General features: G+C 45.9%; 1 protein-coding gene across 4 annotated transcripts in view; it reads right to left on the reverse strand.

The window, feature by feature from the left end:
* kiaa1549lb (KIAA1549-like b) overlaps positions 1-13,956 on the reverse strand; it is a 273,051-nt gene extending 259,095 nt beyond the window's left edge. For 3 of the 4 annotated variants that reach the window (XM_063061611.1, XM_063061614.1, XM_063061610.1), the window contains exon 1: positions 13,467-13,956. In XM_063061611.1, the coding sequence (XP_062917681.1) occupies positions 13,467-13,638 (172 nt within the window). In that variant the 5' untranslated portion in view covers positions 13,639-13,956. The remainder of the gene's footprint in view (positions 1-13,466) is intronic. The other variant, XM_063061612.1, reaches the window with a different exon arrangement.
* Positions 13,957-14,661: the final 705 nt, after the last annotated feature.

Raw genomic sequence — 14,661 nt, forward strand, 5'->3', positions numbered from 1 at the left:
AGATTCACCACTCTCTGTGTGAAGAAGTTTTTCCTCATCTCGGTCCTAAAAGGCTTCCCCTCTATCCTCAAACTGTGGCCCCTCATTCTGGACTTCCCCAACATCGGGAACAATCTTCCTGCATCTAGCCTGTCCAATCCCTTTAGGATCTTATACGTTTCAATCAGATCCCCCCTCAATCTTCTAATGTATCTACCTCTACCATCACCCCACAGGCTCCCACCACTCTTTCCCCTCTCACCTTAAGTGCAATTTTATCAAACCTTTTGATTCCAAATATATAACTAAATAAGGAATAATATATTCCTCCAAAGCTCAGCTTCAGCTGACGGGCTAAATCAGGTGAGAGGAGCCAGTGGCCCTCATACCCCGGTGAGATAGGGACATGCCTGTCCTGGCATACGACGTCAGCTCTGGCAGACTGGGGAGATGAGATCTACAGTGAGATCCAACGGCCAGAAATGTGGTTCGGCAATGCTTCATGGAGAGCGAAGGGCAGGACAAGGCACAGAAGAAGTCAAGAGCGCCAAGGAAGACCCCAGTTTGTGATGACTACTTGTACCACTGAACCCGAACTTTTGAGATCGCGAAAGTGGAACTGCCCCAGTGCAACAACTTTTCCACCTTAAATACTCTCACACAGGTTTCTTCGTGCAATTCACATCATCCAAAGAAGAACTGCATAAATCTAGAGTAACACACAAACTGCTGGAGGAACTCAACTGGTCAGGCAGCATCTATGGAAAGGAATAAAGAATCGAAGTTTCAGGCCAAGACTTTTTATCAAGATTGGAAAGGAAGGGGTATTTCTTACTTCATCGCCTCTCCCCCACCCACCAGGCTTCACCTATCACCTTCCAGCTTATCCTAATCCCCCATTCATCTTCATAGTCATACTTCATTGTTCCCCAGGGAAATTGGTTTCCGTTACAGTTGCACCATAAATAAATAAATAGTAATAAAACCATAAATAATTAAATAGTAATATGTAAATTATGCCAGGAAATAAGTCCAGGACCAGCCTATTGGCTCAGGGTGTCTGACCCTCCAAGGGAGGGGTTGTAAAGTTTGATGGCCACAGGCAAGAATGACTTCCTATGATGCTCAGTGTTGCATCTCGGTGGAATGAGTCTCTGGCTGAATGTACTCCTGTTCCCAACTAGTACATTATGTAGTAGATGGGAGACATTGTCCAAGATGGCATGCAACTTGGACAGCATCTTCTTTTCAGACACCACCGTCAGAGAGTCCAGTTCCATCCCCACAACATCACTGGCCTTTCTTTCACCTTTCTTTCCCATTCTGAAGAAGGGTCTTGACCTCCAAAACGCTGACTGTTTCCTCATTTCCATAGATACAGCCTGATCTGCTGAGTTCCTCCAACATTTTTTGTGTGATTCTCCAGTTGTGACAACTGCTCGTACCCCTGGACCCGGATTTCCGAGGCCAAGAGAGTGGAACTGTCCCTGTGCAATGGACCTTACGCTTTAAAACTCTCCTGCGCAGGTTTCTTTCTGCACTGCACTCCATCTAGATCCTGGAAGCTGCACAAATCTAACTGTCATCATTAGATACAGCGGACATCCAATCAATACAGCATTTAATGAAGCGGTGACATTTATTGCACAGTGAGTTCTGTTGTAGAACAGAACAGAACAGCTCAGGAACAGGCCTGTTGGCCCATGATGTTGTGCCAGTCCAAATAAATGAATAATCAAATGGCCAACCTAACTAATCCCCTCTGGCTACACAATGTCCATATCCTTTCACCTTCCTCACATTCATCTGCCTATATAAATGTCTCTTAAAACTTCCTAATGTATCTGCCTCTACTACCACCCCAGGCACCCATCACTGTCACCCCCTCTCACCTTAAATGCATGCTCACTGTATTAGATATTTAAACCCTGGGAAAAAGATACTGTCTGTCTTTTCTGTCTATGTCTCTCATCATCTTATAAACCTCTATCAGATCTCCCGTCAGCCTCTACCACTCCAGAAAAAACATCCCACGTTTGTCCAACATTTTGTTGTAGCACATGCCCTCTGATCCAAGCAACATCCTGGTAAAACCCTCTCCAGAGCCTCGACATCCTTATGCACAATGAACAATTAGCTGCTAAAACTGCACCAAAAATCTCAAGTAGTGTTTATCTCCAAATCATTCACCTTTAGCTTTATACCATTATCACTTCTACTGGAGCCAAGACCACCCACCAGCAGATGAAACTACAAAAAGCAAAACATGCTTTCAGCTTAACTGTGCATAAAGTCACACAACTACTCGTACCACAGGTATACTATGGAGAGCACTCTAACTGGCTGCATCACGGTCTGGTCTGGGGGAGAGGGGTGGTGGGGTGGGGGCTACTGCACAGGATCACAGTAAGTTGCAGAGACTTGAAAGCATAGTCAGCTTCATCACAGACACTGGCCTCCACAGTAGACAGGACATCTTCAAGGAGGGGAGGAAGGGGAGGGGAACGTCGACTCAGACCATGAGAGGCCTGCGTCAGGCACTTTCAAGCCTTACAAGGCGCAGATTGGAAGTCTGTGTGGGGCGCCACTCCTCGCACAGACTAGAGCAATGTGTGGTTAAGTGCCTTGCTCAAGGGCACAAACACACTGCCACAGCTGAGGCTCGAACTAGCGACCTTCAGATCACTAGACGAACGCCTTAACCACTTGGCCACGAGCAACACCTCAAAAAGGCGGCATCCATCATTAAAGACTCCCATCATCCAGGTCATGTCTTGTTCTCACTGCTATCATCAGGAAGGAGGTACAGAAGCCTGAAGACACACACTCAGTGATTCAGGAACAGCTCTTCCCCCATCATCAAATTTTTCAATAGACATTGAACCCATGAACACTACCTCACTACTTTTTTATTTCTATTTTTGCACTATTTATTTAACTAACATTTATATATACTTCGCAAACACGAGGAAATCTGCAGATGCTGGAATTTCAAGCAACACACATCAAAGTTGCTGGTGAACGCAGCAGGCCAGGCAGCATCTCTAGGAAGAGGTACAGTCGACGTCTCGGCCTGAAACGTCGACTGTACCTCTTCCTAGAGAGGCTGCCTGGCCTGATGCGTTCACCAGCAACTTTGATATGTGTTGATTTATATATACTTACCGTAATTCACTTTTTTTCTATGATTACATATTGCAAAGACTGCTGCCACAAGTACAACAATTTTCACAACATACGATATTAAACCTGAATCCGATTCTGACCCTGGATCCGGACTTCAGGGGTCGAGAGAGTGGAACTGCCCCCAGAGCAACGTTAAAAACTCTCCGCAGAGGTCTCCTGTCGCTGTACTGACGGACCACCAAGAACCACACAAAATCAAATTACTGCGGACGCAGACCTCAGGCGGAGGGATGGTGCACGTGCTCCAGCTTACATCAACAGCTCTGAGGCAGACAGGATTGAGGGTTCAAGTTTATTGTTTATTCCTGTGGGGCCAAGGTGCAAAACACAGAACATATGGTCAAATAATACTAGCACGAATCCCTGGGTGACATGGCCTGAAGATTGACAGGCTGACATAAAGTGTGAAGTGCATGTTTACGTTAGACAGTATAATGTTACTGACACTATTATAATAAAACAAGCAGTCGCGGACATCACCAAGAGCCATTCATGGTCCAACGTGAACACCATGGCCAAGAGAGCTCACCAGACAGTTCCTCAGAAGACCTAAAAGAAACTCAACACATCCCCATCTGCCCTCACCAAATTTTACCAATGCACCACAGAAAGGATGTATCACGTCTTCAAAGGCCCAAGGCCGAATTAAGAATTGAGAATACACGTGGACTAAGATGTTAACTGTCCTGTGCTATCATCAGTTGATCTGCCACCTGTCTTCAGGAGTTTCGGCCCGCTTATGATCAAGACTCCCTCGAGGTGGTGGGCCAGCAGTGCTAAAGCACCACCTCCCACTGGTGAGCTTAAAAACTTGGCATCTGCCTCTATCAGTCACTTCCATCCAACAGATAGTCTACTCTTCAGGTGTCTATGTAACTACTGAAGGGTTTGCAAAAGATGTATACACTGTCCGACTATCTGCCCCTCTGGACATACTTGGTCGACACCCGTGCTGATCCTTTCCTCTGCTGTCTCAGCTACAGCCCTGCTGGTTGACTTGATCTCTCTTCTAGTGAAATCACAGAGAGATGTGAACTCAAATCAGCACATCACGGAAATCAGCCTCCCCTCTAGAGACTGACTCTGTCTACAATTCTCACTGCCTCAGCAAAGCAGCCAGCATAATCAAAGACCCCACCCACCCCGGACATTTCCTCTTCTTCCCTCTCTGATTGGGCAGAAGATACAAAAGCCCAAATGCACATACCACCAGGCTCAAGGAATAGCTTCTACCCCCATTGTTCTAACACTACTGAATGGACCTCCTGGACAGGTAGATAACCTCACAATCTGCTGGCACGGCTGTAGTTGTAACACTTTGTTCTGCGTTCTGCTATTGTTTTCCCTTGTACTTCCTCAACATGCTGAACAGAAATGAGGAGGAACTTCTTTAGTCAGAGAGTAGTGAATCTGTGCAATTTCATGGCCACATATAGCTGTAGAGGCCAAGTCATTGGATATAGTTAAAACAGAGGTTGATAAATTCTTGATTAGTAAGTGTGTTGGTTCCTTAAAGTTGTTAGAGTGGGGTTGTAATAGGGATAAGCTCCCCTGTCTATTAAATGCTCCCAATGGCGTGCATCTCAAATAGCCTCTGAGAACCAGGTCTAGCTCTTGGCCTTCACGTGTGACTTAGCTACCAAGTCCAGCAGAATCAAGTGCAAAGGCAAGTCACTGGCTCCTTAAAACCAGTTGCTTTGGCAGGTAGGGCTCTTCAGCTGTGGTTGGCAGCTCATCTAGAAGGAAAACTCTGATCTCAAACCTCCGCTGTCTTGCGGCCTTACTCACTCGTGGGGAAGTCTTTAGGAGTAAACCCCAGGAAAAACATCCGGAGCTGGGGTCTGTAAGGTAGTTTTACACTGGGTTCAATGCTGACTGGCAACTCCTGCGATGCTGCTAGTGCCAAACTGTATCAGTCTCTGCCGTTCCTTTGGGTTCATCAGTTGCATGGAGAGGGGGAGCCTGCCACATGGGCAACAGCTCGCTCTCCATATTGTACTGCCCTGGCTTGCATATCTGGACAGCTGGGATGCAAATCCATGGTCGACCCTGACCAATGAAGGTCTCAAAGAGTAAGAGTGTCAAAGGTTACGTGGAGAAGGCAAGAGAATGGGGTTGAGAAGGATAATAAATCAGCCATGATGGAATGGCAGAGCAGATACGATGGACCAAATGTCATGTTTCTGCCCTTTTGTCTTATAGGCTTACGATGAAATGATCTGCATGGACGACGTGCAAAACAAATCTTTCACTATACCTCAGTACGTATGACAAGAATAGATCAATTTAATAATTTCAGAATGAGAATCAGGTTTATTATCACCGAATTCAAAAGCATTCAATACAATTTTTCTTCAGGTTACCATGGTGACCATGAGTTGGTGCTAAAAATCAAACTAAAAGGCAACCTTGCCGAGCCCAAAGGATTGGTTTGTGCTTGAGCAAATATCCAACAGTGCAGGTGACACCATTATGGGAAAGATGTTGTTAAAGCAGAGAGAGTGCGGGAAAAAAAGCTTTACTTTTTTTTTTATTTGGAGATGTGGCACTGCAGTAGGCCCTTCCAGCCCAATTTATTTATTTATCGATACACAGCGCGGAATGGGCCCTTTGTGTCGCGTCACCCAGCAGTCCCCCCACTTAATACTAGCCGAATCACAGGACAATTTACCTCATCAATTAACCAATTACACCCATGTGACCAATTAACCTGCTAACCCGTATGTCTTTGAACTGTGGGTGGAGACCGTAGCACCCAGAGGAAACCTACAGGGACACAGGGAAAAATTACAAAGTCCTTTCAGACAGCAGCAGGAATTGAACCCACGTCACTGATGCTGTTGATATCATTAAGCTAACTGCTATGCTACAAAGCCAGAAAACTGTCTGGACTCAAGGGCCTGGGTTATAAGGAGAGTGAGTCACCGGTGCTGTGAGGTAGTGACTCTTTCAATCGCACTGCTATGCAGGTTTTAGAACAGAGCACAGGAAGAGGCATTTCAGCCCTCACTGAAAGTGGCTAACAGGTTGATAGTGTGGTTGAAAAGCCACATGGTGTGTTTGCCTTTGTTAGTCGAGGCACTGAGTTCAAAAGTCAGGAAGTTATGCTGCAAATTTTTGAAACTCTAGTTAGGCCACATCTGGAGCAGTCCTGGCTGCCCCCGTTATTAGAAGGATGTCAAGGCTTTGGAGAAGGTACAGAAGAGGTTTACCAGGATGATGCCTGGATTAGAGTGCATGTGTTATAACGAGGGGGTAGACAAACTTGGGTTGTTTTCTCTGGAGCGGTGTAGACTGAGGGGGAATCTGATACAAGAGTATGAGAGGCACAGAAAGAGTTGACAGACGGTATCTTTTTCCCAAGGTTGAAACGTCTAATACCGGTGGATGTGCATTTAACGTGAAAGAGGATAACTTAAAGAAAATATGAGAGCAAATTTTCTTTTTTTTTACACAAAGTGGTGGGTGCCTGGGGTGGTGGAAGAAGCAGAAATATTAAAGCCTTTTAGGGGACATATAGATAGACACATGACTGTATGGAAAATGGAAGGATGTAGACATTGTGTAGGCAGAAGTGATTAGTTTTGTTGGCCATTTGATTACTAATTTATTTGGTTCAGCACAACATTGTGGGTCGAAGGGGCTGTTCCTGTGCTGTACTATTCTGTGTTCTATGCTCTATGATGTCTGAACACAATGGCAAATTCAACTAAATCTTCTCTGCCCACATCCCTCCATTCCCTGCAAATTCATGTGTCACCCTAACGGGCTCTTAACTAAAATCAGGTCGTCTCTGCCTCCACCACCACCCCTGGCAACCCATTTCAGGCACCCAGGAATCTCTGTGTAAAAGGGATTGAGCCCCTGCACATTTCCTTTAAACCCTCCCCCTCTCACTTTGCATGCAAGCCTTCTCGGAATTGGTTATGGATGGTAACCAAGTTACCATTATCCACTGATTCTGGGGTTCCAGCCGGAGAGCAACAGCCTCGAGACACCCTTCTTGTCGATCACCGCCAGAACCTTTGAGATTAGCTTCACTTATCATGTGTACATCACAACATACCAGTGAAATGTGTCGTTTATGCCAACAGCCAACTCAGTCTGAGGATGTGCTGGGGGCAGCCCACAAGTTTAGATAGGCACATGAATGTGAGGAAAGGGAAGGATATGGACACGGCGTAGGCAATGTTACCCCATTCTCTGGAGCCAAAACAGCACGCCCAGAACTCACTGACCCTAAACCGTACATCTTTGAAACGTGGGAGAAAACCCACAGGAAAAATGTACAAACTCTTACATACAGCTGCAGGAATTGAATCTGGGTCGCTGGTGTCATTATAGTGTTAGGCTAACTGCTACACTACGGTGCAAATCTGTACAGAATAAGTATAGAGTGTGTTTGGCCATTTGTGTCTCCATTTCTGACTCTGTGTGTGTGTGTGTGTGTGTGTGTACACGCATGCACACACGCGTCTGTGTCTGTGTTCATGTCTGTCCATCTGCAGTCAGACATTGAAAAAACACTGTTATTGTGCTAAGTGTGTATGGCTGACTGAGATTGTTCCCACAAGGAAAATAACTCTAAAAATGGATTGTGGATTTATGAACGTGTGCTTTAGTAACTCCAGGCCCATAGTAATGGTTGTGATACAGCACAACAGGCAACCCTTTATCAGATAACAAATTGTGGTCCATTTCTCCTGTAGGTTTCACTGATTTTGAAAACCTTTTTATTTGCACGTTGCAGCCTTTCTCTGCAGAGTAGTTTGATACCATTCATCCCTCAGTGCAGGCTCAGAACTGAAGTATCTTAAACCAATCCCACTTTCCTGTCCTCTCCTCATGCTCCCTGCACAATGCTCTGTTTCCAGTATTAACCTGTTCTTCCCTCTGTGAAGTGACGGACAACACTGTCGCTAATAGGTCATCAACCCTACAGGGACCACTTTCCTAGTCTACCCAACTCCACAAGGATATCGACTAAACACAAGAGACTCTGCAGATGCAGCAAACACAAATAACACACACAAAATGCTGGAGGAACTCAGCGGGTCACTCAGGCAGCATCTACGAAGAGGAATCAAACGCTCGATGTTTTGGCCCAGGACCCTTCATTAAGATTGGAAAGGAAGGGGGCAGAATTGGGAATAAGAAGGTGGGTGGAAGGGAAGAACTACAAACTGGAAGATGGCGGGTGAGACCAGACCACCACCAATCACCTGCCCTCTTGTATGCCTTCTCCTGACCTGCTGAGTTCCTCCAGCATCTTGTGTGTGTTGCTTTGGATTTCCAGCATCTGCATAGTCTCTTGTGGTTGTGATTTACTTTTCACACAAATGTTGGGCATTCCAAAACTAGGAAAGATTGTTCAACTAAACTTCAAGCTGCTGGATGAACTCAGCATCTGCAGAGGGATATGGACATCGTAAAGGCAAAACTCCACTAAATAACAGATTCAAGAGTCACACAGCATAGAAATAGGCCCTTCGGCCCATATGACCCATACTAGCCACCATGTAACCATTTCTATAAATCCCATGTTTAGTACTTTCTCCATTGCCTTCCACCTCTGAACATTTCAAGTGTTTGTTTCAATACTTCTGAAACATTGTGAGAGCCTCGGCCCCTTCACTGTGTTCAAGACGCAGCAATTACGCTTTAAGATTCAAAGTCTTTGTTTCGTGGATATCCGTGGGAAGATGAATCTCAGAGTTGTATACTGCACTCATATTTTGATAATAAATGTACTTTGTTGTCCCATGATTAGTCTAGGATTAAATTGCTGGGCACCATGCTGTATCTCAATAAATAAATAAAATAAACAAACAATATGCTAGAGAAACTTTTCAATGTATCCTGGTACCTATGACAATAATAAAACAATTCCAATTAAACCCTGAGAAATCCTACAACACTCTGGGAGCATCTTCACCAAGAGGATTCAGAAAGATGTTGAGAGGATTATTGAAATTTAAGAGACTACCAGACAGATATATGGAGGAATTTAAGGTGGGGGGGTTATATGGGAGGCAGGGTTTGAGGGTCGGCACAACAATGTGGGCCGAAGGGCCTGTACTGTGCTGTACTATTCTATGTTCTATGAATGTATCCCCTGTACAATAAAATGGGTTCCTGACCTTACAATCTACCTCATTGTGATCCTGCACCTTAATGTCTGTCTCTCTTTCTCTGTACCTGTTACACTTCATTCTGCACTGTTATTGTTTTACCTTGTTCTGCCTCAATGTACCGTGTAATGATCTAATCTGTAATAACAAGCTTTTCACTGCATATCTAACAAAAATAAACCAATTCCAATTTACCATCCCATAAAGGTTTGGCAGCATTATTGTGTTCAGGACTGAACCCATGACCTGACTCAGGCTGAAATATAATTAGCTAGATATACATTTAAAAAAATCCACACTACAATCGTAACAGAGATTCTTTGCCTCTGCCCAGTAACAGCGCTGACGTCCAACCACACAGCAGTTTCATTCCAGCATGTAATTTCCAATCTCCTGGAGCTGTTTCTATGGATCACAATTGTTCATCAGTGATAACAAACCCTACACTGTTTGCCTGAGCTCATGCCAAAATGGTTGAGAGAATCTCTGCATTCAAATTCGATCTCCGACCAGCAAGCGGCAGATAAACAGATCCTGGCTGCATCTGGAAGATTACGCCAGGGTAACGTTTGGCGAGATCAAGAAAACAGCCACAGCCTGTGATAATTATCTGTCTTCTCACACTTAAAAACAAGCACAGACTGTTTCACAGTGAACACGGTCCCTTGAACTCTTGTGGTCCAAGATTCCCCACTTCCCACCTTCACATTGTCCTGCACAAGTCCATGTCTGCACAGGTGCAATGAGAAACTTACTTGTAGCAGCATCACAGGAACAGAGCCTCAGATACAAAGCATTCCCAAAAAGAACACCAAACATAAATTATAGGCATTTTTACAATAAAGAACACAAAAAAATCTATTTTGGTATACAGTGGTCATAGTTTCACCAAACTAGTGATTAGGGTTGTGCGGTCAGTTCATGAACCGAATGGTTGAAGGGAAATAGCTGTTATTGAACTTGCTGGTGTGGGACTCCAGGCTTCTGTTACCAATCTATCTGTAACTGGGGCAGCCCAGCCTTCCCCAGCATCCAACAGTCACAATGGCTGGCGACCTGGGCTGAAGGGACAGTGTGGCTCTATCTAGCAATCAGAATCAGATTCGGAATCAGGGTTAATATCACTGGCATGTTGTGGAATACGTTGTTTTACAACAGCAGTACATTGCATATATATATGTATTAAATTAAATAAGTAATGCAAAAACTGGTTCATTGTCCATTTCAAGATCTGGCAGCAGAGGAGAAGAGGTGAGTGTGTACCTTTACGCTCCTGTACCTCCTCCCTGATGATAGCAATGAGAAGACAGCATGTCCCGGGGTCCGCAATGATGGATGCCACCTTTCTGAAGCATTGCCTTTTGAAGATGTCCTCAGTGCCGGGGAGATTAGTGCCCATGATGAAGCTGGCTGAGTTTGCAACTTTCTGTACCTATTTCCGATCGTGTGCACTGACCCCTCCATACTATGTAGTGATGCAACCAGTTAGAATGCTCTCCACGGTATGTGAATTTTTGGATTATTAGTTCATGGGATATGGATATCACTGGCAGTGCCAGTACTTACTGCCTGTCCCTGTTCATTTGTTCATTATGTGTTGTGTCGTATGACGTTGGTGATCATGATTGCTCTTGGCAAATTTTTCTACCGGAGTGATTTGTCATTGCCTTCTTCTGGGTAGCATCTTTAGAAGACGGGTGACCCCAGCCATTATCAATTCTCTTCAGAGATTGTTTGCCTGGCGTCTTAGTGGCCACTTAACCAGGATTTGTGATATACACCAGCTGCTCACACGACCATCTACCACCTGCTCCCATGGCTTCACATGTCCCTGAAATGTCGACTGTTTATTCCTCTCCATAGATGCTGCCTGACCTGCAGAGTTCCTCCGGCATTTTGTGTGTGTGTTGCTCTGGATTTCAGGCATCTGCACAGTCTTTTGTGTATGTGATTTGTTTTTCCCACAACTGTTGGGCATTCCAAAACTAGGAAGGGTTGGTCAGCTAAAAGTCAAGCTGCTGGAGGAACTCAGCATCCGAGGAGAGAACTGAACATTGACCCTTCATCTGGACTGCAGATATGATAAGTATGGAGGTCTGAGGAGTTAAGCCCAGGGGGAGGGGCAGGGGCAGGAACAGGCAGAAAGTGTGGGCCTTCCAGTCTTCTTCCTGAATCATGGGGAGGGGATCTCTACTACCCCCCCCCCAACTTATACTGCCTGACCAGCTGAGTTCAAAGGTTAAAGGGATGAGCTTTATTTGTCATATGTACATCAAAACTGGGTGGCGGGAAGGAGATACGTCTCTCCCAGTGTTCCCTTTTTGCCCAGTGACAACAACATGTGTGCTCTGAATAATTTCTTCAAAAATTAAAACAGTATAAATAAACCAAATCAGACAAATCATCGCAAACTTCACGTTGTCAATACTGTCCGCAACAGAAACCGGAAAAGGAAATGTGATTGTGTACCATCGTGAAATATACTTAACATGGTAGAGGGTGACAACCTTTTCTGTGTAGTTTAAATTCCTTTGTACACTAGTAGCAAAAGATGTGTGCACGCACTCATCTTAGAGGGAATATGAACCAATTTCCCCTGGGATCAATAAAGTATGACTATGACTATGTCTATGACATTGGTCTCTACCAAAGGAGGAGTAAGGCGCTCCTTCCCTCCGCTAGTCTGCAGGTCACCCTTGGGGAAGGTGTAGTACTTGCTTACCCCTCCTGATCAGAGTGACGTGACGCCATGGGAGCAGGCGGTGGATGGTCGTACAAGCAGCTGGTGCATATCACAAGTCCTGGTTATGCGACCACTGACACCAGGCAGACAATCTCTGAAGAGTATTGATAATGGCCGGGGTCACCTGTCTTGTAAGGACATTGCCCAGAAGAAGGCAATGGCAAACCACTTCTGTCGAAAAACTTGCCAAGAACAATCATGGGCATGGAAAGACCACAATCGCCCACGTCATACAACACGGCACGTAAAGAACAAACATCAAAACATTGAAATGCATCTTTTTGTGTCAACAACCAACACAGTCCAAGGATTGTGCTGGGGGCAGCTCGCAAATTCACTACATGGCAGGCGCCAACACTGCATGCCCACAATTCACTCACTATGTGATTGACTCGTATGTCTTTGGAACGTGGGTGGAAATCAGAGCACCCAGAGGTCCAGAGGAGAACGTACAAACTCCTTACAGACAGCAGTGGGAATTGACCCCATCACCATCAATGGCACTGTAAGGCATTACGCTAACCGCTACACTACTACGTCACCCAGCTGCTTGTCTTTTTTGCTGGAGGAACTCAGGAGGTGAAGCAGCATCTGTGGAGGGGAGGGGAATGTGGGCATTTTGGGTTGAAATCCATTAGAGTGGAGAGGGGAGATAGGCAAGGGGGGAGGGGGAAGAGAGGTAGAGTGAGGAAAGGCAAGGGATGAGGGAGGATGGGTTGGACTTTTACTTGGTAAGAGGTTATAAAACCAAGTTGAAAATGGGTGGGGGTTAAGTTTTATTGGCAAGCCATGACATAACCAGACGGCAGAATGGATTTGAGGCTCTAATTCTCCTCATCATGTTTACCAAGCATCTTGCGTTGTGAATGGAAATTGACTTGTAATCGTCACATTTAAGCAAAAAGCTTGTCTTAGTGTACATCTATATCAATTCATTACCAACAGTGCATTAAGGTTGTCATTGTGCGAGTCGATTCACGGTGATTTGAGGACATGGAAAGGACCTTCTCTGCTACACACACACACACACACGGACACGCACTACTCCGTCTCAAGCCATTGCAACAAATAGGTAAATCTTTAAGCAAAGCGAATAATCGGATTGAGGATTTGCAACGTTTTCTGGGAGAAGGAGCAGTCCCTCTCTGCATCCCGCCACCCTTCCTCTCTCTCTCACAGACACAGACACACACACACACACACACACACCGGCGATGTTCCAGCAATCGATGAAGAAGTGAAGCAAGGTTGATAAGGGAGGGACGTATCCTTGAGAATGTGTCCAGTGATCGCACAGAGGCTGAGGTCAAATTGAGATCAGATACCACGCGGACTGCACTACCTAATCATGCATTTATCGTCAGCCTGATTTAGTCAACCACTCCCCACACTCCAGCACGACCCCCAAGTTTGTCCTCTCCCCTTACCGTTCCATGAAGAGACGGGTTGGAGCAGCAGAAGCGCGCAGAGCCAGAGGCACCTGGCCGCGGTCACCTGCAGCCCGCTCCCGGCGCTGGGAACACAGTCTCCGGCGCGGCTCGGCGACATCGCGGGCGGCAGCGAGCCCAGAGCGAGGGGAGCCCATGCAAGTGGCGGCATCCAGAGCGCGGTCCGAGCCGACAGCCTGTCTCATCCCTCCCGGCTACTCCAGGAGAGGGGTGCGTGCGGCTGGGGCTTTGTACTCCGGGAGAGAAAAACCGGGCGTCTTCGGAGATGTTGGAGGCGCCGCTCCGTGGCTGGACATTGTCAAGGAGACGAGAGGAAGGCAGCCCACGTACGTCGCTGCCTCTCTGTCTCTCCCCCTCGTTCCCCCCTCTTCTGGAGAGAGGGAGAGGGAGTCAGAGGAGAGGGGTGGTGGGAGTAGAGAAAAGCAATCACGTCTCTTGCAAGTCCAGCCTTTGCAGTTGGAGGGGGTGGTTCGCATCTCCGCTGTAGCAAACACGACCTCTGGTGGAACCAGTCCTCGCTGTGCCAATCCTGGGAGATTTACAACCACGAGCAATTCATTCACACTGGCGACAGTCGCATCAATGACCTGTCTGAGTTTTCTACCCATCTTTCCAAACACAGATAGCCAGTTTGGCATCATCTTGTTCTGGAATACTTGATGCACTCGGCGGCCACGCTATTAGGTACACCCGTACACCGGCTCGGTATCGCAAATATCACATCAGCCACTCACGTGGCAGCAACTCTTTGCTTAAAAGCATGCAAACATGGTCGAGAGGTCCAGTAATACCTCATGCTCTGTACTCAAATCAATTCCCAGATTGTTGGGAGATGATAAAAGGAAAGTTGTTTCCTGTAAAAGAGCCATAAAGGAGTGGCCTTAAAGTCTCTCGATAAAGTTCAAGCTCAGGCATTGAGATTATGCTGTGATGCTGTTAAATCACCCTCAATTTCAGCATTACTGGTAGGAGTGGGTGAAGTACCTTTACAGCTAAGCAGATTCCACTTAGCGGCGGTTTATCGGGTTAACATAAGAGGACATAAAGTTAGTCATCCAATTTTGGGAACATAGAGTGCTGAGAACACTGTATTTGTAAGATCTCCAGTTTTGGGTGGATGGGCACAAAATCTGGGGTTGTCTAATATGAAATATTAATATTATTTCTGTCACAT

This window comes from Mobula hypostoma, chromosome 11 (assembly GCF_963921235.1).
Source record: "Mobula hypostoma chromosome 11, sMobHyp1.1, whole genome shotgun sequence".
NCBI classification, from domain to species: domain Eukaryota; kingdom Metazoa; phylum Chordata; class Chondrichthyes; order Myliobatiformes; family Myliobatidae; genus Mobula; species Mobula hypostoma.